Raw genomic sequence first — 27,039 nt, 5'->3', positions numbered from 1 at the left:
ACATCAAAAGATTGGTGGCATACTTTGTTATTTTCTTCGGCCAATTATTCTTATCGCTCATGTACGTCAAAGGAAGAATGTCATAAGAGCCTAATCAATAGAAATATATAATCAAATCCTTAAACTTAAAGTAAAACTGAAGCCCCCGAGTTCTTGGTCCGAGAATAGCCCACAACAAATTCCATAATTTTTATTTCTTTTAATCATTTTTACGAATGTCCTTAATAGCGGCAGCTAACAGCAAAAAAACAATACATATCTTTGTCCTAAAACTAAATGTTGGAGAGGTCACACAGCGTGGTGTGCGTGTGTGTGCGTGTGTGCGCAGGCTCGACACGTACCTGTGTGCGCGCCGTTGGCCGGTGACGTCATATCCACGTCGCCGTCACGAGTTTCTTCGCTGACTTCCGTCACACCTGCAATTCCACACAAACACATGACGTGACGATTAAAAATGCAGACGAGTGCCCGCTGTTGGGAATTTGTCGTTGAGCCTAGCCAATCGAATCGTTCCTAATGAGAAAGGCGAGTTCACAGTGACTTAGAAAAGTTGAATATATAGCTTTATTTACTGTGTGTATGATGAACCCTATACTAATTGCTATATTGTTCTTTGTGTTCTGACTTTTCGTCTCTCCAAGTGGAAAGACTAGTGTAGTTAAGCAGTACAGGCATTTGATGTAGGCAACATGTCTGGAAGAATTGCTCTGTTGTGTAGCTGATGTTCAGGCAAGCCCGTGCCTTGCAGTGGGCGTCTATCGGCCGACATGGATGAGGCATGTGACGTTACCGTTGGTATGCGGCGCAGGCTGGCCATTGGCGCGCGTGGTGTGCGAGATGACAGAGGTGGCGACGCCGTTGGCGGGTGCTCCTGCTCCCTCCGAGCCCTCCGTCTCGCTTTCCTCTTCGCCCTCCGCGCACACCTGCAGTTGACCGCAACATTTTTACTAATTGTTCTCATGCTAATGTTCAACGAAGAATTTCACGTATGTGAAAATGTGAGCAAGTCGTAGAACGACTTATTAGGGTGATTTATAACCAGAAAAAAGTGTAAAATTAGCGATTATAAGAATATCTGTCGGGTTTCTTGGCAGATTCTACTCGATAGAAGCAACATTCTAAAGGATTCTGGCTGGTGGTATCTTTATATGGTATATTTAAATCTAACAGACATGAGGCTCGAGGAAGAGATGTAGGTGAGATATAGGAGGGTTAAGGCAATTAGACTCATACCTGGCTACACTCAATTGCAAGTTCGACTCGACTCGGATACCGACAACATTGCCTTATTTTAATGGCCTTGCATACATATCAATACATATTTTTATTTACATTGCCTTCTTAGTTTTATATTTACTTAAATACAACCGTGAAAGATTACAAATTTAAATTTAAGTTATGTTAATTTCTTGAGTTTCCAAAAATATTTCATTGTTTGTTTATTTCATTATCAGGTTGATACATATACCATAGAAAGCATAACGCACCAATAAGTCCATACTCTGTCAAGCAAGCTAATCTGTCAGCATTGAGTCCTAAGTTGTTCGGCCTGATTTGAGGGAAAGTAGATGGTAACATACCACATGGACTATCACCTACCCGCTAGTTTTATCAAGTCAAATCATTAACTGGAGCCCAGTTACTACAGAATTAATGAAATACAGAATGCAAAATTCTTTATTCATCATGAGATCTTTAAAATAGAGGTTGATCTCGGAGTTGAGTCTTAGCCTGGGAAAATCTGACATGATTTTGTGAACATACAATATGATTTCATACCCACACTGAGAAACTGTATTGTCTATATTTAAACCACTTAAAGACACTGTGATTTAAATTGTAACTGACACGAATAGTTTACTACAATAGCATGTATAGCATGCATCTACACTGTCACACACATATTGAATAAAGGATAGGATAGTATGAAGAGCTCGTGATCGATTCTGTGAAGCGTTTCCAAAAGGAACACGTCCTTTACAAATACACAAACGCCAAACAAGAAGTACCTCCGAGTCGGTGCCGTTGACCATCTCGACGAACTGGCGGCACTTGAGCAGGAACAGCAGCTCGTGGTCGCGCTCCAGCAGCCCGGGGTACGCGCGCCGCGTCACCTCCACCGCCTCGCCGATGCGCCCCGCCAGCACCAGCTTTGATATCCCTGCAACGAGCAACTCTCTCATCGCACACGCGTCAACGGCCTACCATCAGCTCTTGTAACGGAAAGCCACAGTTTGCTCTAATTACATATAGTCTCAGCTGCTTGAAGGTGCCAGAGCACTGAGATGGAAGATATTTAAAATAATGATGTAACCATCAATAGTTTACATTAATAAAAAAATATCTGGTGCTGTTTGGTTGCATCAAAATAAAAGGAACCTCCCGTGTCTACTATGCTCAACTGATAGTTTTAAAAGGAGTTATTTTAATATTGTTAATCAAAAATGAAAAAACGTAATTCCTGGCCAAGAAATTAGTCTCGCAAATTTTTTATTGATGTATTAGAGAATTAGCCAATGACGATTATTTAGAAATTAAACAGCAACTCGCGCGCCCGCTCGAAACGAGAGCACGTGTGAACTAATCTTTATTTTCTTTATGAACGTTGTCGCCCACTTATATCATTTCCGCTTACAAGATTGTAGTTGAGGGTACTATTTCAACTCTTGGTTCTATATGGAATGTTACTGTGTTATATACATTCAAATTCAATAACATTTTGTTGACGTGAACTTGAGTATATCACCTGTTTGGATAAAAGTTCGGTCTCAGACCTAAGAAAAACAGGCAAAAGAAACTCATGGCAACTGTTTTTTTTTTTAAATATGGAATTACATAATAGAAACATTGAAAAAATATAGCCTGTACAGCTGGGAGGCACAGTTTGACGGAGTCAAGTGTTGCACTCACTTTGTCTGTTTTTAATGGAGGCTATGTCTTCGTCGATGGGCTGGCCGGTGGCGCGCGAGAAGGCCTGCGCCGTGCTGCAGTACCCGTGGTGCACCAAGTACGTCGACACCATCCTGCAACGCACAACGCACGCACACATCACCGCTTGCAATCCGACACCGCGCACACACTAACTAACACGTAAGTCCAAACCTATTATACATTTATAGTACGAACATCAAAGGCATCTTGAAACTTTTTTAATTATACTTTTTTAATAACTTTTTTAATTAGGTTTTGCCTCTGTTAGGATAGACACACTTAACTATTTAGCAATCACTGCGGACACATGTCAATTTGTAATCTGGCCACTTATGGTTTTGTCTGATCTTGGTCAGTGCGGGTTGGATGTCGCATGCGTGCTCATGACACGTGAACTCACGGCGAACGGCACCTGGGCCGGTGAAACATCATGATTACATTAACATCAACACACCTACCCGAGGCAATTGCGCGGTACAAAGTTTTAACAACAATTACAAAACGGCTTTGGAACTGTACAATTAACGTGTGCTATGAAGAGTTAACTGCCCTGTGTTTGTTGCCCAGTGGCAGGTAGAATTTTCTGCTCGATGTGTGTCATGCTCGCGACACGTGAAGTTACCGCGAAAGTGGTGGGGTACCTGTGCAACACCTGCTGCCACTGTCCCTGTGCGTCGGGCAGCGGGAACTCATCGATGGCGAGGCGTGTGCGCGCGCGCAGCTCGCGCAGCATGTCCTCTACGTCAAACACGAACGGCGCTTGCCCGAAGTTCGCGTCCACCACCTCGCCCGGAGTCTGCAGCCCCACCGTCGGGTACAAGTTCGGCTGCAAAAGTACAAAGTACAGTGGTAATATTAGCGAATGCCCTGTTCAATGTTGCTAATTTATGTGTCGCCTCGGCCATAAGTATTACGATGACAATAATGACAGTTACTGGAATGTACAGTCTGTGCTTTTCTTTGGATCTTAGAAATGACTATCACTCGAAGAAACTTTCCACGAGTTAATATTAATGCAAACACCGGTGAGAAGTCTCATTTTCATCTAACTCGTTATAAAGCACTCGCGCGCGCTCACTGAACGGCACGCGGCCTGACTGTCAATGCACTTAAGCAGTAAATGTAAAGCGAGCGCAGCGCGGGTAACCGGTTCACGAAGGTTACGTGAACCCGGAGTCACAGTGACAACAATCCCCCGACGACCCTTGTCCAACGGCTCTGGAGCCTGAGCGAAACCTGGCGCAGCCCGGATGCGAGATCCAATGAATGAATGCAAATGAGGTAGGTGTAGAAATGAAAAAATGCAACCGACCGGCAATCCCCTGAAGGCGATGCCGAGGTGGTGGCCGTTTTTGGTGTAGAAGCACGTGTTGTCGACGAGGTTGACACCGCAGCCGATGACGTCGCCCGTGGTGAACGTGGGCCCGTACGGCTGCCCCGTGCCCGACGAGCAGAACGAGTGGCCGTCATCGCCGTGGTACCCGTACGAGTGCTTGTCCCAGCCTGCGCGACACCCGACATACAACTTATATTATTATATTGTGGAAGCAAAACACTCACAAATCACTAATTTCACTTTATTTGTCTTATTTATAACTTAAATTACAATGCTTTCATTTGGTGTATATCGACAGGGGTGGTGATGACGATATGTTAATAAATATATGTGTATATATGTATATGAGTAAATATATGGTTCATCTTGTATACACATCGACAACTCGCTACTTTTCATTCTCTTCTCATACCTATGGTTCTTTTAAAAAAAATACCTTGAGCGATGAGTCCTGCTTGCTGGCCGTCTTTGTGTTTTTTTTTCTGATGTGATATAGATAGAGATATAGAGTATCAAACATGTACAAATATATAAATAGATACAAGTCTCTTCTTTCAAAGACTGACAGACGCTTGACGAGTGTTCGACGGGGTGTCGGAAGGTGGAGCGGGTAGAGCGGGGAGAGCGGGTAGAGCGGGGAGGCGACTGACCGGGCAGGCGGTTCATGTTGACGCCGTGCGCCGAGAGCCCGATGCCCATGTAGCCGTCGCGGCCCTTGGACACGATGCGCACCTCGAAGTAGTAGAGGCCGCACGCCGCGGGGATGGGGTGCGTGGCGCGCACGCTGGCCGCGTCCTTGTGCGTCTTGCCGTGCCCTGCGGACGCATGCCGTACATACAGTACAGCTCACACTCTTTGTCTAACTATATTTAAACCAACCTTACAACATTCCTTACATACAGTTTTCATAACAAATCGTGTTTAATGATCCCTTCATACGAGATAATTGTTTAATAATTATTAAATTTGACAAAATAAACGAAAATACTACTTAAAAAGTAAGCATTTTTTATATATTCTTTTAATGTCAGTATATCAACGAAAGTTTTTATAATGTAAGTAAGGTTGTTTTTAACTTTATGTCCTCGTCCGATCTGCGGATGAACGGCCGTTACAAGGGACTCGTGGTCGTTTCATTCCGGGACTCCTGTGCGCACGCACACATGTTTCTGTTTGACCCCTTAGTGCCTGCATGTGATTAGATATTGGCATTTATGTAACAACGGTAATAAAAGTTTACAACTGTGAGCAATTTCAACACCTTTGGTACCTAATACGTGCCAAAGGCCACATCAGACAAGCTTATACCATTGTTGGCTTGTGTTGGGAGCATGCGATAAAAAAGTTTCATATATAAAATAACATTATTTCACGTCAGGTGTTTACGGACTCTAGCGCTGAAAGACTTTGATTTCTCAACTCCAGCTCGACTTCTCTAACGCAAGACCATTAATTACGTACTTCTATGTCAATTGTTTGCCCCTGGCTAACTTAGTGTACTTTCACATAACCTCTCACGCGTATAAATCGTATGAAGCCTACGGTTTGCAACTGAGAATGTGCCTCTGAGAGGACCTACGAGACATATTGACTCAGAGACGGCGGGTGTCCGCGGAGGGCACGGAGGGCGCGGAGGGCGCACGCGCCTCGCCGCGGCACATTGCGTGAAGGCCGCGATGTTATTGGAGGACGCGGGGCCCGCAGCAGCCTACACTGCTCTAAGATATCATACTTATCATACTTTCATTTTGATTATGCAAACAAATCCAACCGAAATTGGCAAAGATTTTAGGAAATGAAATATTTACTAAACAAAAACGACCTTATCATACTTATATTTAAGTTCTACATTGTACCATATAAATAAAATGCGGGTGTGCGGTGGCAGATCGCTTAACATTTTTCCACTAACTAAACTAAAAGACTTCGGCTCGGGCACTAAATATTGCGACTAATCCGTAACAATGAGCAGCTCGCTTCCACAACAATTATTATTTTATTCTCAAACATACGCTCTTGTCAGAGCGGTCGCGGTCATGCCTCGGGCGGCGCCGGCGCCCCTGCTGCCGTCGCCATGCGTCGCCGTGCGCCGCATGGGGAAACTGAACATCCGTCTCTAGCACCACATTTTCAAGGCGAATTTTTCGACTATTCAAAATCCTCGTCGTCTCAACTATATATAGACAGTCCGGGCGAACCAATGCAACGCATTTTTATCGCATGTTTCATTAAATAACTTTTAATAGCTTGCATTGTTATACTCCACACGTTTACAGATTAAAGAGTAGCGACAGCGAGCCGGTACGCAAGCCGGTACGCGAGCTGGTACGCGAGCCGTTACGCGTGGACCTGAATGCGATGCGAGCAGCATAAGATCGGTCATTGTGGTGATCTCAGAGACAGCCCGTGTCCCACGCGGGCCGGCTGCTGGCTGACATGATGAATATAATACGTAGCACTTGAACACGAAGCCGGATCCAACCCAAAAGTGCGTTCCGCCAGCTAATACATCTATGTCCGCGCCGGGTGGATCCGCGGCGATGTCTACTACGCAGTTCGTTCACCGCTCGCATACTAATTGCGCAGTTACGCACACATATTAACTGTAGTTTATTGTAAACAACTATATCGGAGGGGCCGCTCGTTTACGAAAGCCGTGACGTTTCTCCCGCATTCGTTGATAGCAAGTGTCCGCGTTGAAGGGTTTCCTCACTACTTCCCACTCGCTATTGCGCAGCCAAAGGGCTCCCCGCCGCGAACGCGCGCCGGTCATACGGGGCTACGGGTTCGTAGGTCGCGTCGTTGATATCGAAAACACGTTATACTCGCATCTCATATTTGTCCAACGACCACGTTGGTGTGTATTATTTCGAATTTTTTATGGTGCATTCAAACCGGTTTTATTTTAAATGCACGAGGAAAGTATGTCTAGCAATAGACTTTATACGACGACAGACCCATGTACAGTTAGGCGAGAAGCTCACAGTCCAGTGTTTAATTTTATTTAATAATTAATGTTAATAAAATACAATGGACATGTGCAAACTACTCGAAACGTTTTAAAAAGCTCGTCGACCCACAAACCCAACATCCATCCGTGTACCAGGGACTACGTCAAACGCGTGTCGCGAGAAACGGAGCGACCAAAGATATTGATTTTAATCATCAGTAAGTGACAATGGCAATAAAATTGTGGTTCTCCGTTAGACTGAATTATTCCTATTGTACTATAGGCCCCGAGTTATTCATGCTCTGGAGTACTTTAACCCAGACAGATGTTTACTTCTAATGACTCCTATCTCAACAAGAAACTAACGAACAAGCGAAGATACCGCTAGGCGCATTGGCAACTCCGCGGAGAGGGCCGCACGGAAATAGCGAGGAGCAATGCCCTCCCCCTCCCGGCGGGGCCGCGCGCTCGCACCGCTACGGACATCACGGGGATCTCGGAAACCCGCAGCGCAGCATCCAGTCCCTGCCTATAAAATAACAGTAACGTGCCATTGACTTCACTGCCCGCGCGCACCGACGCTCCTGTGACAATATGTTTGCATGAAGCGGGACAACGCCATTCGTACTGTACTTCGAGAGGCCAGCTGACGAACTAGCCGTCGCTGTTCCAAGTTCATCACCGGCTGAAATTAAACTAAAAACGTTGATAATTTATGATAGAGCCAAGGAACCTATTCTATTTCACTTAAAAATTCGCCGATTTTGAAATGAATACGTTTCATTAAAGGAATAGTGATGTCATGTTTTGTCATTTAGTGTTTACAAGTTCACAATAGCATAGCGATGTACGCGCACAGAGCACGACTCTAACCTGCACAATCACTAAGTTAATTTCAAGCGAAGACAAATCCGAGGAAAGTTCAAAATGTCCGTCACCCGAGTCCCGTGAGTCAGACGCGGCCCGCGAGTCGACTGCGCTCCCGTGCGCGCTGCGGCTGCGCAGCAGACAAAGGGCCGTGACTCACGCGCCCCGCGACAAGCGAGTCGCTTCACAAGGGACCGGCGTGGCCACATCAAGTGACGTCACATACTACTACTCTATCCACCCCGGACCCACCCCGTAGTTTGGATTAGACTGCAGTACACTCACACAGTAGCGCAGCAAAAAATCACGCAGTTCAAATTTTAAAATACATGTGACATTCGACTTGATATCAAAGATAGGGCTGAAGAATGAAGTAGTCGCTCAAAATCTAGAAGACACGCAGTTTTGTTATGAACGGATCCAATGAGGGCGCGCACGAATTCACCGTCAAACGAATGATTGGCGGAGCTACACAGTAAGCGGGCCCGTGTGGCTGCCCCCACAGTCACAGCGACCACGACCAGCTCGACCACGGGGACCTGGCAGACGGAAACGCCTTTGATAGCTTCCTTCCCTCAGGCGACGGAGCGATCACTTAACACGTTAAAGCCGCGGGTTTTTGACTAAAATTGACCTACACGCCTTTTCAGGTTTTTGTTCTGTTAAATAAATAGTTTTCAAATATATTTTTAAAAAGGTCTGTAACTTCATAATAGGAAGTTTAGACATTTTTTTATTTACAAGTGACACACACGGCATTAAAAGTGTTAAAAAAAACTTTAACATCATTAAAGAAGAGTTAGACATTTTTTTTTTGGGGTCACCGGTGATCCCTACGGCGTTTAACGCGTTAACAGTTTCTTTAATAACGAGTTTACATTTGCCGACGCCGTAACCTACGTCACGCGAAATCGCTTGATCCAGGCAGCGCAAGACCAGACATCGTGACGATCGCTGAGCGAGGCGCACGCCTTGCAGCGAGCTGATCATATGCCATGCCACAGGGAGGCCACCAGGGACTGCAGTTTTTACCTTCTAACTTGTGACCAGATGTCTGTTTACTCCTTATCTAACACAAGTCACCCGAATGCTTAGCTATCCAGTTAAGATACCACCTTCTGTGCCAAGGAAGCCTAGCTACATCGCTTTATATCTATTTGCACTGCAACAAATATTTTTGTCATCAACTAATGCTGTTTGCTCGGTGAAAGCATTTAGCCAAGGCCTCTACAGTAAACTAGGAACTCGCTTAAAGATCTCACCTCGGTCCGATACAAATTATCATTTTATAAGGCAGTAAAGCTTCCAATTCCGTAGTAGGCAAACGCACCGTCAAGTAACTGGGCGCGACTTAAGCTGTCACTGAATCTCGTTAACCATCCTATTCAAAGATGCCCGAATGCGGAACAATGCTGCAGCGTGCAGAGTTCGAGCGGTTACTGCTGTTACTGTTGCAGGATTACTGCGGGCAGCTTATAAAGCTAACTCTGCTACCACTTTATAAACGCTGGGACAGGCAGCAGAAGGAGCTCCGGCGACGCTGTGATGGCTGAATCACGACTCGGTCAAGTAGCAAAGAAAAATATTGAAATGTAATCATGCAATAAAAACATTACCGCCTTATTTTGATGAATACGTGCGGCGTCAAGTGCGTCTTCCTGCAAAGGGACAGTTGCAACTTGTTATTACAAAGCGCATACTACAGCTGTGCTTCACGTCATGCAAGTTGGGCGGTTCGTGCATGCATGCGGGGGTACGGGAAAGAAAATCAAAATGTGCATTAAACTACGGATCAAACCTTTTTTTTAATTCGGTACACATATTAGTCAAATTAGTAACCAACAAATCGCCGACAAGGAAGCGCTAAACTATGAAAACCAGTAAGAAAATTAAAATAATCATAATCACAGTGCCAAGGATTTTCAAGTGACAATACAACTTTGAAATGATTTACCCTTGCTGCTGTTTTAAGAACATAATCGTGCTGACTAAAATAGAGAGAAAACTTGACTAAATTTACTCGTATCCTGGGCATTTCTATCGTGGAATCTTCAACGAAAACTTGAATGATAATATTAAAGAGCTTGTAATTTTAGTTTCTACTAAATTGGGCATTTCTGCCAACGGCGTGTTGGAGTACATGATCTACTTGTAAAATGACATGAACAATGAACAATGAACTTCTATCTGTACAATCAACACGTAGTGCATCGGGAATTTACGGATTTACGGGTCATAGCCTGCGTGGTGCGCCACGTGTCGTTTAGCTATCGATCCGTTGCATACGAACAGCTCTGCCCCTCGAAGAACTAATGAGCAATGCCTTGTCCTCGGCTTTCTCAGCCGTGCTGTTGGAGGCGCTGTACCCGGGAGGAAAAATGTATAGCCCGGGGGCCGGGCGATACTTGCATTGTTAAACGCATCGGCCCAGACCGACCCACTTTTTTGTTTCATACGGACAAAGATACGCGTGGCGGAAGCGAGAGAAAATATAAAACCGAAGCTAATGGATTTTTGAGTAAATAAGAAAACAAATTTTAATGTTTACTGTCACATGGCCCAAGGTTTCTACGAATGTACGTACAGTCGACTAAGATTTTTAAGAAACACTCTTTATTCAAAGAACTGAAATTGAAAAGATCTGATCTATTTTGTAAAATTTAATTCTCATTTTGACTTGTTACAATTTTATTTATTTAAGCAATAATCTAGTGATATATCACTGCAAGCGAAATCTACTCGGCTCGCGGACAACTCTAAAAGACGCAAATAGTATGACCCGCGAGCGCTACGCTGGAATTTCCCCCGACTCTGAATAGCTTTGTTAGCTTTGTTAACTAACTATGGTAACGTTTGCTGCGCCGGAGTGAGTTCGAAGTGGCACGCGGACCGTTTCTTACTTTTTGTTATGTTATCTACGCACATGTACACAAATGGAAGTACAACACACGGGGAGAACTGAACACTAGAGCGCGTGGGAAAACCAGCGCCCGAGCGCCATACGGCTAACAATAGCTCGCCAACAAACGGAGCGCGGCAGTGGACGCCGGCACACTCCGCACCGCGGCGAAGGCTCGCGTTAACAATTAATTAGCATTGTCCGCTCGCCGCTGCGCCTCAAACTGCGCATTCATAAATATTATTTATATCTACAGCGTGACGTAGTTAGCCCGCCGGACAATATTGATCGTTAACGCGAGCAGCGAGCAGACTACAGTTCGGGGACGTCCCGGTGCGCGGGTGCAAGGCAGAGGCGCAGGCGTTTGTTAACAAACCGCTAGAGCAGCGGCACTCAACCTTTCCACAACACCTGCAAATAAACGTTGCTGCGCCCGGAATCTATTAATGCTACGTCTTTTTAAATGTTTGAATTCAATTGAACACATTTTAATCGTAAACACGAAGTATTAATAAAAAAATGCCCAATTCACCTTTGATGAAGTATATACCGCCATGACCAAAGTTTGGATGAGATCCGACTACAGACATGCTAAATAATGTAGCGCATAAGAGCACACGGGCCCGGCACGAGGGCGGCTCAAGGCTTTTTTGTCACACCTGAAAACCCCGACCGTAAAGCGGCAAAAGGTCCCTTTTATTTTTGTATTTTTTTTATCAAACCTTTATTTATTATAATTTTGTATCCTTTCTTATCTTTATAAATGGTATGTACCCAAAACAAATGATTGTTTATAACGGGCTATAGTCTCCGAAGAACAGTTTGCTTTAGAATTAAGACTAATTTAACCCACGCCGGCGGGGCTTGCTGTCATCTCAGAGGCTCTGGTAGCATTATTAGTAATACAAGGTGGAAAAATTCTAATATTTGTTCAGATAGTAAGAGCAGCTTATAGCTTTTGGCTAAATGTACCTCTGGTATCAGAGATGTGTCGCCAGCCTATGCTAAACTAAAAAATATTCGTAGTGAGATTTTAGGAGCAGTGAGTTGCTGTCCAAATGGCATACGCAGACACGCGGGCTGGAGGCGGCAGTGCACAGGAGGGGCCTAGCCAGAGACCTCTTTCAACGCGTTCACGCCGGGGCCGATATTATTTTGTTTTGCTACGAAGCGGCGTTTAAATTATTATCGCGCTGCAATCCACGGCGCGTGGTTATTTCCTGTTCAGACCTGGATACGCGGTGATTGTTGCTCTGCAATACGGTGCAAGTTAAATAGCAAATAATTTTTTTGGCATATTGCTTGTTATGGGTGCTGTGCAATTGCCAGAAATTAGATTGTATCGGTCAAACAACGACATGAATGCGATCGCACGTATAAATAAGGCAATGAGACGCGAGCGTTTTCTATCTATTTTTGAAATTCTACAAATTACACAAAAACTATAAATAATGAGTTTAAAAGAAAACAATATTAGATTTTATGTTACTTTAACCGTATTTGAACTTTTTGCACAAATACTGTATTATTATGTTTATGTTATTTAACAAAACTTATGTTTCTGATATATAAATATTATTAAAAATAAATGTTTTAAATGAACAATCATTAAATTTTCATTATTTTAATTCTCAGAGTCTAATAGTCTAATAATCCAGAATACAATCGAATGCGGGGCCACGGGTGGCCCGCGCCGGCGTGAACGTGTTAAACTAGCGAAGCTCGAGGACTTCCAGAGGAGCTTCGGCTCGGTCGCTGCACACTATTATTGCACCGGATTGGGTGGTAGTGAGATTTCGGTGGCAGCGCAACTGTGCGTATGCGATGGTGTGGACAGTAGGTTGAGCACAGCTGAAGGAGCAAAGAGCAAGTGGTGCAGACGTACGATACATCCAGAGGCGCAAGTGGAGGTGGGGCAGATGGGGTCGGCGGCCCCCGCCCGGCGCCCCGCCTTACAACACACAAACGTCGTCCGTTAGAGTGCGCAAGCGCCGCGGCCCCAAGCACCACGCGCCCCCACCCGCACCCACACCCACCCGGTACCCACAGCGGCATCGTGGTGCTATGGAGCCGACACCTTACGCTAACATTACTATAGCTCGCGACAAACTTCTCCCCCGCTCTCAAGTGGTTGCACAGGAGTACAATTAGATTACAATCAAACAATATTTACATCACTTCAATCGTGATAAATGCAGCCATAGGACGTCTCCGCCGGATAGCTGTGAAATCGAGTAACATGAACATAAAAACTTGTTGAGTCACGATCTATTTCATACTTCATACAATTGTTCAACCAAAGACAAAGCTGCGCGTGAGCAGGCGCAAGCGCACTGACGCACGCCCGCCCGCACGCGTCGGTCACACAGATGCATATCGCTGGCTGCTTTGTTGCGATCCGTCTCGGTGTTCCGAGCGTACCAGAAGTTTGGCGCGAGCTATGCAGTGCAAATTCTAAAACTACCTTACATTCGTTAATGCTAACATATATATTAGGACATTTACTATAATCTCTTGCTAGCTGACAGACGCCCACTGAATGACATAGTTCTCTCCTACCCCCACATCAGCGCAATGACCGGTGCTGCGCCGCCCGCCTCCAGCGACGTCTCACGGCCTTCATGCCATTCCATGTCATCAATCCATCACACCACGAAATGCGACAAGTTGTTTTCATATACTATAGGACATGTACAATTTATTCTAGTTTTAAATGGTCGCGTCGGGCTGCTATCACACGGGGCAGGAGAAGCGCCTACTTCCGATGCAAACGTTTGCTAGAAAACTGGCACGATACGATACTAATATGACTCAGACAGACAGACAGAACAGACGTAATTTAATCATCATTTCAGTCGTAGGACGGCTGCTGTCGGATGCAGGCTTCCTCCATAGGTTTCCAACAAGGCCTCCCACCCGCCGGAGGCAGCCTGCATCCGGCATCTTCATACGTTCCTCGAATTGGGAGTCAATTTAAAATGGCAGACAAAACGCACTATTCCTATTAATTAAAAGAGTACTTCCTATGAGGTTCATTAGAATAAACGCACTATCCTAAAACTGCTCTCTCCAATGTCCTCGATTTCAGCAAGGGGGTGTGCCAGGAAGATAATTTAACGGTTAGGAAACACGAAGTTCACGAAGTTAGCAGTTATAACAGAGCTTGCTTACTAGTTCTTAGAAGTAGAATGTCTTCTCAAAGCGCTCTCCTCTTTGAGAAGACATCCTACTGACGTACCGACATGCAAGTACATGGAGTGGACAACTTGGATGCGAGAGTGCCGCGACAGAGAGCAAAATGATATCGTTTTTAAACAATTTCAGTGAGACGGCCTAGCGAGTCACCTCGCGACGAACTCTGCACTGCGACGCGAAATCCATTACTCTCTACAAAAAGTTCCTTTAGTGAATCCAGTTGTGTTCCAGTGTACCAATACGCGGCAAATCAGTCGTTCACTAAAATGACTTCCATAGTGTAATTATAGTTACTTTTAAAAAGGAAACTTGTACATATTTTGATCTAATTTATTTTTAATTTAACGTAAATAATAAACACAAAATCGCTAAACTGTAAACATAAGTTTTTTTTTTGCGAAAATCTTCATCGGAAATTTGTAAGACTATTTAAATTTATCTTCGAAATATAGAATTAATTTAACAAAACTTTTTATTTCATGAACGTACCCGCGTACGTAAAAAGTATTTTCTTCCAAATACCGATACCATTTCGGGGACTATAGAATTGGATTATACACACGTGTCGTGTGACAACCCAAAACAATCAAAGAGGGCTCCGAGGGATCGGTTCTCCTCACTGGCCCAGCACCTCGTCAAATAAAACAAACAAAACAAAGCGTTTCGAGCAAGGCTTCCGGAGTACGCTCGCGCGCACTAACAGCATCTACAAGCGGGCCCAAGTAAACACTGCCGACATGTTGACAAAAACGAAGAAAACCGTTTCTATCGACTGCATTGGCCGCTTGCGTGCCTGACAGCGGCGCCCGCCGCGCGACATCGATTACGATCCCAATGAGAATATCGAATGGCCACGCACTCGAGAGGCCTAAACAACGCTGCGCCATTGTTCTGCTGCGCTACGTTACGGTCGAGCGATTTTGAACGTTAAGCGGCAGTCACAAAAGCGAAAATATCGGCTGCGTCCGTTCGTGCACTAGGCCTTCTACAAGGCCGACTGCTCCGGCACGTAGGGAAATAGACCTTGCGGCTTCGTCATACAGCCTGCATTGGAAACGACGACAAAACACGTGGAGCGAGCGAGCTTGACCCAGTTCTGGGACGTACCATTTCGGAGCGAGGCGCTTTGAAACAGAGCGCTTGGCGGCGTAACCTTCGTGCGCTTCGCTGCGCATTGCTCGCATTACAGGAACCAGGAAGTGGCTGCCGAACGGAAGACATTTGCTTTCTCGTACATAACTGTTGGCTGAATCGATGGATAGTCATTTCTATCTGCTAACGGCCGCTTAGTTGACCGCGCCAGTGCTATTGTATCGAAGCAAAGCCGTCACGAGTTGCAGCGACGATTATTGATTGATTGCGGCGCGGACATAAGCGACACAGCGACGCCTACACTTGGCTCGATCGCTTTGTCTTTCAAGAAAAATAAATCCCAGGGCGACAGCGCGAGCTCTCATTACTTGACCGACGACCCAGTTGCGAGACCAACTATTTTATTGAACGGACTGGACCGGGAGCTGCGGCGACCTGTATTGGCTGACAGTAACACAAATTGACTGCGCAAAAATCAAAAACATGTTTACTTACGTCTACCCATGGACTGATTCTACTTTACATGGCGACAGAGCGGACTCGGAATAATAAGACGCTCTGTACAATGGCAGGTGATGGTTTTTACGTGCCCACAAAATACATATTAACACAATCAATAGTACAACTGTGCAACTTAAGTGAATCAAATGAAAACTAGTAAAAGTGGTAATACGTACATGTCGAAAATGAGAAATGATGACAAATGATTACAAAAATCCCGAGGAACTGCGGGATTTTCCCAGTACTTTTTTTATTTCAAGTAAAGAAATCTTAATTCGATTGCAGCTTCTAGCAGATTCTGCTCTTCTGCTGTTCTCCTCTTGACGTTCATGAATGTCCGCTATGAACGATCCGGGACACCGAGAAACAGGGTTCCGGGACAAAGCGGACGTTGGTATTAATTCATGTGCGAGTTGGTGGTGACGCCGCGTAGAGCACAATCGATGAAACAAACATTGATTACATAACACATTGCGTTAGTGCATTAATACATATATACAATTCGCTGACAGTCTGTGCACCTGAAGCTTCACACCTGCGGACGTCAAGCGAGCGAATGCATTCAAAACTTGGCTGGAGTTGATCCAAACATCAAAAAGCTTGCAATAAAAGGACACTAGACATATACAGAAATTCCTCGACAAAGTCATCCGAAAAAGAAGCAAAGGCACACCTAAGCATTAGATGCGCTAGATTCTTGCTGAGACATATCTGTCTGGATGGCGGCAGCGCGAGTCCGTGACAATATTTAAGGAAAACCCATGTCCTGCAGTAAGCGCCCGCGCCGCTGTTAAAATGATAATGAGACAGGTCTTTATACGAAGCCAACAAAAAGGCACGGAAACATTGAACAGCAAACGACACGAGCTCATTGGACAACGGCAGTCACCCCCAACTAAAAGCTGAAGAACGAAAAGATTATCAAAATATCGGATTTGTTACTGACATGAGCAGCGCAGCAAATATTTCGCAATGATTTTGATAAACGAGATATTGAGTCCCTGTTGGAGCTACGCGCGGGTAAGTAAAGTGAATTGGAGACCGGACTGCACGTCCAAAGTCAGCGTCGAGAGTAGCATTTCGGGCCTGCTCGTGTATTCTGCTGACAGATTTATTACGATTATTTTCTTGTCACTGACATAGTGAGTTAGTGATCAGGTAAAGATCTATGTTGTACCACCAAATGTTAATAACAGTTACGCACGCAAAATAATAGTTTAAGAAATCTATACCCGCGCGGATTGTTGGCTACTTCAGCCACATAGCTCGGATGCAAACAGTAGTTGTATGAAAGTAAACTGAAAGAAACCAAGAGGGTGATCACCAATCCGATGAGCGGACTGAGATGCGAGTGGTGACGGAGCTAACAGTGATGGAAGTGTTCAGAAAATCCTACACCAAGAATTTCTAGGATGGGCGCGTCCTTTAGCAGTAAAGATAAATTATAAAGAAGAAAACACAGTGTTTAGGTCGTTTATTTGTACATCCCGATGATGTACTTAAACTAAATATCAAAGCTGTCTCTGATGGAGTTAATGTTGCGAAGAACGCCCTTCGCAAACGACATCGAGGCCTGGCCGCAACGACCGAGACGACGTCTTACAGCATAAACATGAAGCAATTCCATAAATGTCCCTGTCTACAGGCCACTCGTTACATGACATTGCTAAAATTGCAAGAGAAAAAGTAAAAATGTAAACGTATTTGGTACACCGGCGGCGCGGCGCGGGGTTGCCGCCGGGCAACGGCGATATCGACGAGGAGCCGCGCGGGCAGGTCCTTGCCCCGCGTCTAGACCGCCGCCAGACGCCGCACCCGGACCTCCACGACGCGAACCCGGTCTGCACACCCCCTGCACCCCCTACCCTCAATTATCATTAATTGCAAAACCCGTCATCCACAAAACAATCCCCTCCCCCCCGGGACATTTTAAGATTGCATCGCCCTGAGAACGAGACACTATCGCGGCCTCTCTGACGATGCGACAATCACAACCCAAAATAAAAACAATGCAAGTCTTAGCCAGACAAGACCACAATAGATATCGCTTCGTAACAGGCAGGCTTTCAAGGTTAAATAACCGTAGCTAGAAGCGATGTTGGTGTTCCTTCCATCACTTCTGAAGTGGTAGTGATTGTAGCCCAACAACAGCAATCGATCCATATGCGCCGGTAAGTCCAAATAGACTCGCCCGCGGTCAAACAGAGAGGCCGATGTTTCTCGACATTCTAGCTCCTTCGAGCCATGTCACTTGAGGTATCGCTCGCCGCACAAGTTCAGGATCAATGCTACATCAAGTTATAGCGCACTACAGATCGAGTTATTAATATGCAGTCACCCATTTTATGGTCTTCCCGCGTAAAAAATAATGAAACAAAATTCGTTTTTCATCGCTATTATGCAGGGTCGCGGGCACGTTTTAGTAAACTCCGTTCGCCTACGCAATCGTCGCGAGGGAGATGAAACACCCCCTCTGCCAGACAAAGCTGCGCCGACGCAGTGAACCCTAATGCTAATCGTCTTATGGACGGTCAATACCCGATACTAGCAATGCATCCCGCGCAGAATAAGACGGGGCAAAACGTGAGAGCTCAGCAATCAATGGGTAAGGTCGTTGCGCCGCCGCCGGACGGTGAGGATAGGACGCGGTGCATTGCTCTCTTTGTTACTCGGAGGCTCAACGACAGCACGCCGGCCGAGCGAGCAGCACACGTTGCTTCGAATAAATTGCCAACGCATCCAAACGCCTAAAGAATACAAACATGCTGAACATCGTCGCAAGGTTGATCTTGAAAGCGGATCTATGTCGGCGCTAAGCGAGCATCGACAGCCGGAAATGAGCCATCGCCTCCGATTGCGGCCGCTCCGGCGGGATATCTAAACGAGTGTCTTTCACTTGAAAGAAAAATGCATCAAGAAGAGGGCCGAAATCAGGATCGTTGATAAAAACACTACATCTTTTATTTCCCTAACACCAACTGGCTTATTATTATCGTTAGTGTAAAACTGGCAACTGGTTTGTTTACGCAACCAATAACCTGCCGAATCATCTTACATTATCAATAGATCACAATTGTAGGTAATTACTGTCAGATCTTTACGCTCGGTAAGGATATCTGCATATCGCCGCGGCCCACCAGACGTGCGGTGCTCTGAATAGGAACCAGATGCGTGACGGTAAATGTTAATATTTCTTTATGTCGAACATACGAAATAACTAACAATTTTTGCACCCGCATGAAACTTTTCTCAGATATTGGATATTTAAATTCAATACGTGCAATAAATGAAAACCTTAACTTTTTTGTACAATTGGGGCTGGCTTTGGTGCTCTCTGCAGTGAATCTGCATACACGATAGTCAATATTAAATGCTGCACCAGTCCGGGCATATCAACAACTCCTAATCCACAAGGTTACCGCCGCAGTATTTACAACGTATGCGTTGTAAATACTGCGGCGGTAGTAGCTTTGTCGTCTCAGACTGAGGACGCTGAGGCTGGTGTAATACACACACATCAGGAAGTGCAGTGTCACGTGTCAAGGGCGTCAACGTGACGTGCATTGCAACACTTTGAATAAGGCCGCACCGCAGCGGCCGGCCGTATCGCATTATTGTTAACCTTCGCAATAAGGGCAAAAGGCGGACTTAATCCGATCTAGTATTTCTATGATTCCATTGGGTGAACACCTTTTTCGTGCACACATTTTGAGCAATAAAAAATAATCAAATTTCGTCAATAGGAATTTACTTAACTTGAACTTATTAAGAGTCGATTTTGAGTTTGAGTTTAAGATAGAACACTGGTGAGCAGCGATACCCCCGGAGCCTAAGTTACAACTGACTCTATCATCATTCGATGTGCCTCGCGTTGTTTTCTTCTCGGACAGGACTTCTGTATATTTCCATCATCTACCAGACAGCTTACTCACCAAAATGCAGTCTAAGAATAATACACGATATCTCTCGCTCACATTGGTCTGCAACAAGCCGTCTGCTGTCTTAGTATATGCTAAATATTTTTGTTATCAATTCGCTTTGTTGTATTCTGTATGTAAATCAAATTTTAGAAGACTGGCCCTCGCCATTCCGTTGCTAAATACAACATTGCATGCCAGTCGTGATGCATTCACTGCCATTTATTTTCAGGAACCGGCGCTGTCGATCTAAGCTCAACATTTCCATGCGCACGGTTTCGAAAGCCAGTGCACTGGTCGCACACGGTTTTGTCTAATATAGGAACTAACTTCAACGACGGCGCCTGGCAGTTGTACTTGTTTCGTCATTCGCCATAGTAATAACTTGGGAACAGTTCCAAATTTTACGAGACATTTAAAAATTATCCATTCCAACACTGAAAATGCTGTTATCTGTCAAAGGTCAAGTTGGAAGCCGAGCACTGTGCATCTTTACATGTTTTTCAAATACGATTTCTTCTTTTTAGTTATTTGCTCTTTCGGCATTCGTGATCACGGGTATCGTTGGAGGGCTCTAATCACAATTTCCCGCCATTTTCTTCTCCAAGGCTCGTCGTACGCTTTAGTTCGGGAGCCATTTCGCAGGAGTCCTCGGCTGGTCCGTTGATCACAAGGCCGTTCTGTATGTAGAACCACGCATACTACTTTAGACAACAACTTTCTTCGTAGAGTTTTCTCTATGAGTTCAAACCACTGTTTAAAACTTTTGTATGAAACAGTCTGCTATTTCATTTCACGTTTTGTTTTTTTTTCCATTTAACACGTTAACGAGTATGAGTAGAATTATTTCATTAGCACGAGATGCCCGCGCAGGCCCCGCGGACGCTGCAAAACGACTTCCGAAAACATTTGCAACTTTTCCCGAATCCGAAATCGCGTCTACGCTTACGAATGCCGGGAATAAAATTCGTATTGTTTATACAATAGCCATGTATTGGTAAGTCTGTGCTTTTGTTTATACTTTTTGGGGCAATTTTACGTGACTCATTATGTTTAAACATGCATTCAAATCTATTATACATTGCCAAAGCTAAAACGCACGTAACTGCGATGCTTTGGAACGAATTAACAGTTTGGGCAGCAGTGACACACGGAGCCGTCGTGTTGAGACCGCAGACCATACACACATACATTCCATAGCGAACACCACTAACTATAATGTGGGTATATCGACATATATTCTTATATTCTAATGTAGGATAGTTGTAACGAGTTGTGTTGTTCCCAGTCTCAATAAAAGGAAGGATGATTTAATTCCTAGACTGCCGACAGAAAGAAAACCCGTGAGACTCATGCTCAACACTTGAATACACGTTCACTTTCCATATTAACTCGTATAAAATGACCTTTGTCGTCGACCTAATCTCCGATGTAACTTTCTGAGTTACCTTAGCGCGTAGGAAAGAAATAAGTCCATTGGCAAAGCCGCGGGTTGAAATGATACTTGAACGAAATAGGTTGGTCTCTGCTACCCGCCGCCCTGGCTATATAACGTACTACCTGTACTCGGAATAGTTTTCCACTTGCCTTCCTCCGTAACCTGCGCTCTGGGCTTCTTAACGTTTTCTCTGTCTATTCCGTTCTCAATAAGATGACGCAATCATTTTGTTACAATTGCTGTCCGTGCACCATATATCGTGGAGATTGTTTTAATAAATCGACGCCATCGATCCGCCGAGCCACACAAACCTTGTGTCGTATAAACCTCGCAATGCAACACTTGAACATTCCACTTTTCAAAACTTGAATTCCTCCCGCGTGACGGTACATAACGCTATTCCGACTTTAACCGTTAAAGGGGCAGAGCAAAAACATCTCTTCGTGTCTGTGCAAGTTCTAATATAACTTTAATCCTATTATCTGAATCCGGTAACGATTTACATTAGAAAGTATTGTTCGTAAATAATATATCTAGGTATACGTAATAATATATATATCTAGGTACAAAAAATTAAAAACTAAGGTTAATGTATATTTTAATTACACGGTGCTTTTAGACCACCTTTGACATCATCGCAACAACCTGATGATTATTTAAATAATTACTTTTAAGTATCACTTATAATAAAACTCCCGCGTTAATGACAATCAATTAAATTTTTTTTATCTTTTCTTTGTTTATTAATTATTTATGCAATAAAATGTTACAGATCAGAATAGCTAAAGTTAATTGTTGGTAACTGTAGCAGTTACAATAACTAACTGCGTCGCAGCCACCAACGCCCTCCGCCGTATTGGATGGCATTGAAAAATTAATATTAATGACATGCTAATCATTGAGACCAAATGAACAAAAATAAATCATAAAATTAAAACAGTGTGACATTTTGTGTGTACGTTTACATGTGGCCGCGTGCGTGGGTGTTTAACAAATATCAATTAGAAATTTAAAATAGCTTGTGTGTGGTTCTACGCATTAGTTCCCCGCACAACTCTCTACTCAACTCCGTGCCCGTGTTAACTGCATGCTCGCTGTCGTGTGAATGCTTGTGTTATTTGGTCCGAGTAGCTCCGACGCACGTGTCATGCCATGTCAGATTTGGTCTGACAATTTGCCTGCGTGTAAAGAGCTGAGCCCTTCCCGGTACTAACGCTAATAAGCTACGTCAGTGAATACAGCACAGAGCCTAAGAGCGTGCGCACAACGTAAACTAAAAACATTAAAGAGCTATACATCCATACAATCTCTCCCGCGCATCTGTTTACATCTTCACGGTAACATTACCAAGCCTGCTGTGATGCTATACATTTTAATTAACTACATTGCCGAGTCTACCAGATATGAGCGACAAAAGGACCCAAATAACGCAGCCCCGGGCCTGGCTGCGCTCGACTGAGGCCGGCATGCCCCGCGCACTGCGAGCATTACCTTGTTTCAAAAGCCAAACACCACAGTACAGTTTCTACTTTTTGTAAATATGTTATTTAATTACATACATATATTATGCATACATTTAATTATTTACGTATGTTTACTTGAACTCAACGGTGCGAAGACTACAACGTTCATTATATTTGAAATTCAAAAATTGATAGCTACCATTCTACCTGAGACCTATCCCATTGTATGAAATACGTATAAATTTTTCTTTGATTGATACATGCGTAGTTAATACATACTAAGATAACACATTATATATACAATACATCATAAATATTGCATGAACACAATCCTCACTAAAATATTAATTAAAAATTATAATAAGAGTAACTAATTGTTCGATGCAATATTGCAAAATAGGCACCTGACTCAAAAAAGTATCCAATGCTTCTCTTGCCGGTGGAAACAAACATCATACTTATGTTTCAACCAGCTAAACCATAAACTAAGATCATTGATCACCTTTGAACTTAGGAGTTAAAAAGAAAAAAAAAGTTAATTTTATATGTCATGTAAAGCTTTTAGTGTCTGATGATGCTTTCCGGAGGGCTTTTACGTCTTCATCAGAAATGAGTTCATGGAACAGAAGGGTCCGTGAACAAAAAATTTACTGGACACATGTATTCCAAGTACACAATTGCATTCGCGTGAAGGCAGCAACTCTACATGTGTAAGTGTATAGCGCGACGTGCGTAGTGCGGGATGGCAACGCGGACCACTGGCCAATCGGCAAAGGTATAATAATGCTACCTCGGAAGGCGCCCACTCCGTTTGCTGCGGGGGGCGGGGCAATTTTGTGTGCGATTTGTCGCAGGTGCATACAATACACAGAGACTTGCAAGTGAAAGTCCCAAAACAGAACTAAATCACTTCTTTAGGCTTAACAAAATTCTGAGATTCACAAAAGAATTCAATTATTATAATTTCATGTAAATTTAAATTTATTTGCCTTTTGCAGCCATCTGTGCCCATATACAAAGTAAAATCTTTATTAAGTCTGATAACATTATATCTCTTATAAACTTTATGCCAGGTGCTCGCCATTGTTTTTTCCGCTTTAACTTAGAGATGGCAAATGGTATACTAATACTAATGGTGCCATTTTAGTCATCTGACATTAAATCGCAAACACTAAAACTTGAGCCTGTTGTAACTATCATCTCAGTTATAACATTTATGAAAATCAAGATTTGTGCCTGAAATGAAAACATAGGAAAGTAATTGTTACATGATAATGCTCAGTCTACACAGCAAAACCAGTGAAAGGCACCCTACAATTGCTCAGATGGGACATAAAGCTAAGCCCACTGCGCTGCCGAAAGATAGCGACACTGACAAGGAACCATCACATGAATAGAATGCACTTGCAGCCCCGCAAATGGTTTGCTCCAAAAGACAAGCAGCTAACATGGTAGTTGCAAGGCAGGCAGACAGTATGAGTAGAATTACCTTTATGTATTATTATACTAAGTTAAAAATGTTTTCATTTTCACCATTAAAAGCGGGAAAAAGTCACACATACACTTGTATATTATCAAAGAAATACATTGAATGTGTTTAGGCATTAGTTCATTTGTTATGCCATTTTGCTTAAAACATTGCATACATTTATTCTCCACAAATATTTACTGACATGTTCTTTAAGAACAATAATGCGGAGATGAAATGAATGCCCCCTTATCAATCTAGTACAACATATTACAGCTTGCAGACACAATATCAACATTTGAATTAAATATAACCTTTTTATACAATATTGTAAAGACAAGATGAACAGGACAATCACCTTGTGGCAACTGTTTCCATGTGTCAACCTGCTAAAATACATTCCTCCTGTTGAACATGATTACTTTAAAAACTTGACAAGAATTCAAAATCACAAATCCACATATACAGCTTATGAAGACATTATTTATGATATTCTTGAGGAATTAATCACCAATAAGATATTATAACACAACTTTATTTTTATGCAAGAGCTGTAATAAAAATATTTAATTACTGACATTTTTGTAATAAATCAGTTAAAGATTTAATGACTGAATTCAGTTTTACTGCTTTATTAAGTTGCCAAATTGATTAACTAATTACTTATTGGCTATTCCATCTTATTTATTTTATAGACTGCTGAAAAAAAGCAATATCTGTTTTTATGCATTCTATATATGTGAATCTGTAACAGGAATTTTAAAAAGCAGGTCAATTCATTGCATTTCAGGAGTTATTGATGAGTGCACTGAAAGGTTCTTTCACACATCACTAAAAGACAAAAATGTTTAAGGAAGCTCTTTTAAATGGAGGTAAATGTCAACTACATCAGTTGCATTTTGCGGAAGAACTGCTGATGCTAACAAAAAATATGCCAATCACAGTTAACTAACATTTTTGAGAATGTTCCTGACCACATCATTAAATAGCCAAGTTATGCTTCTCCTCATTGGTTCCACAAACAAAATGATACAACAGCACAATTACGCCCACCATTTGTAAACATGGCGGCCATGATTAAGTCCTCTTAGTACAATTATTATAGCAATAATTTTATTATCTCCAAGCAGATGGAACAAAAACAAAAAGTTGTAAATTACATATTCACAATAACAGAAATAAATATTAACTTGAAACCCTTACACAAATGGTAAATTAATTTGACGATTATTCAATATTTTAACACAATGGTCTAAATTTTATTAGATATATCTATCTAATGGAAAAAGGAAAACAAGAAACTAAAATTATTAGTATAAAGTATTTACACTAAGAGACCATGAAAGGTCTATATTTAATTTGTGACTACAAAAGTATGTATCAAATTCCCTTCTTATAATAAGTATACAGTGAAGAGTAAATGTGAAGAGATCATTTATTTAGTGACATTTTAAGTAGTTATTATGTGTAAGAAACAATAGAGGTGGCTTTAAAAAGATATAGAGATGTTAATGTAAAAAGTAAACTATATTTCATAGTCTACCTGTACAAGCAGGTGTAACTTGTTGTAATAACACTCTCTCAAGTTCAAGTTAACCCATCCAATCATCCTTTACCATCCTAGAATTTTTTGATATATATTTTTATACACAAAAAATACTAACTTAAGGTGACGGCAATGTGTCAATATTAAAAACCAACAATTGTGGTTCCCTTTAATCACTTAATATTAGTATACTTATCAAGGTTCACCAAGAAGGCAACCAAGCTTAATGACTTTCAACAACACCTGGACCAGGTTAACGACCCAGTATGGGCACCATAAGCACTACAATCATAGATACAATATTAACATTCATTAAATTAATAATAATGTCGTATTTGATAAAATCGATACAATTTTGCTGAAGGAAATAAAACCTAAGACACTCGTGTATCTCAATGAATGCTCAGTTAAAATTAATTGTATAGCGTTTACAATAACTTGTGTGTTCGAAATAACAATGACATGTAGAAAATTCTATTCAAAGGAACAACTCGAAGGAATTTTTGTTCCATTTAATATTAATATTATTACATATATGTCGTTAAATCCACCACGGCGATTATTTTTGTCACAAAAAATATAATCTAAATAAGTATTCGAGTTTTGTCTGCCATTTCAATGGAGGAGGGACCTTGCATCATATCGCCCGCATGTTATTAAATTATTACGGTTACACTCTATCTTATTTGCGTGTAAAATTGTTTAATATCATTACGCATAGTCGACATCTTAACTTAGTGTGTTGTTACAAAATATACGATCAGCTGACTTCTTTGTTTGACGAATGCTACAGTTTAAGCCTAACTCTGCAAAGAAATCATAACACGTCGATAATCCTAACATAAGATAGCACTTGTAACATATTTTGGATAAATAATTGTAACACTTAGAACCAAAATAAGACAAAGAGTTTCACAAATAACTCCCATAAACAAACCTCTAGAGTTCCTACCTTTGTAGTGCACTCGAAGATTATTTTGCGACAGCCCGATGTAGGTAAATTTGTCTTTTGTACTCCATGATCGAGGTAAAGGTGTCTCATCTTCGTTTACATTAGGATAAAGTAATTTTAAACGATCTACTGCTTCACTTTGCACTTTCTGGGATTCCATCGTCCCCCGTCCGCTACCCATCGCAGCCATTTCTAATTTCCGTAATTCATGTCTGTCAGTGACGTCATATCCATTTCTCACGATACCTGCAGATACCAAACAATCGAATCCATAGAGAAACAAATAACACTGAAATTGATTTGTACATGTTATAAAATTTGATAATTAAAATTATAATACATGTACATACAATACAGTTTTACTCCCGTTGTTGTAATAAAAATAGTTGAAACCCTATCTTATTCTTTTATAACATTCTCTTCAAAACTTTCACTATAGTTAGAATATTACATGTAAACAGATAAGATAATCACTACAGTAACA

General features: G+C 42.6%; 1 protein-coding gene across 5 annotated transcripts in view; it reads right to left on the bottom strand.

Moving 5' to 3' along the window:
• Positions 1–26,791, bottom strand: part of RanBPM (Ran-binding protein M) — a 34,781-nt gene extending 7,990 nt beyond the window's left edge. Inside the window, exons 1-9 of one of the 5 annotated variants that reach the window (XM_068764002.1) lie at positions 26,556–26,790; positions 12,869–12,934; positions 4,918–5,082; positions 4,244–4,434; positions 3,573–3,757; positions 2,911–3,023; positions 2,010–2,161; positions 791–923; positions 342–416 (exon numbers count right to left, since the gene is read on the bottom strand). In XM_068764002.1, coding sequence (XP_068620103.1) covers positions 342–416; positions 791–923; positions 2,010–2,161; positions 2,911–3,023; positions 3,573–3,757; positions 4,244–4,434; positions 4,918–5,082; positions 12,869–12,934; positions 26,556–26,745 — 1,270 coding nt within the window. In that variant the 5' untranslated portion in view covers positions 26,746–26,790. Of the gene's footprint in view, positions 1–341; positions 417–790; positions 924–2,009; positions 2,162–2,910; positions 3,024–3,572; positions 3,758–4,243; positions 4,435–4,917; positions 5,083–12,868; positions 12,935–26,555 lie in introns of all 5 variants that reach the window. The other 4 variants (XM_068764004.1, XM_068764006.1, XM_068764003.1 and 1 more) reach the window with 4 other exon arrangements.
• Between the last annotated feature and the right edge of the window lie 248 nt (positions 26,792–27,039).

Source organism: Battus philenor, unplaced genomic scaffold, assembly GCF_028537555.1.
Source record: "Battus philenor isolate CCGP_79_NKW_IND1 unplaced genomic scaffold, ilBatPhil1.0.hap1 SCAF_19, whole genome shotgun sequence".
In the NCBI taxonomy this organism is placed as follows: Eukaryota; Metazoa; Arthropoda; class Insecta; order Lepidoptera; family Papilionidae; genus Battus; species Battus philenor.
Note: the sequence above shows the minus strand (reverse complement) of the source record. Positions and strands in the feature narration are given on the sequence as shown.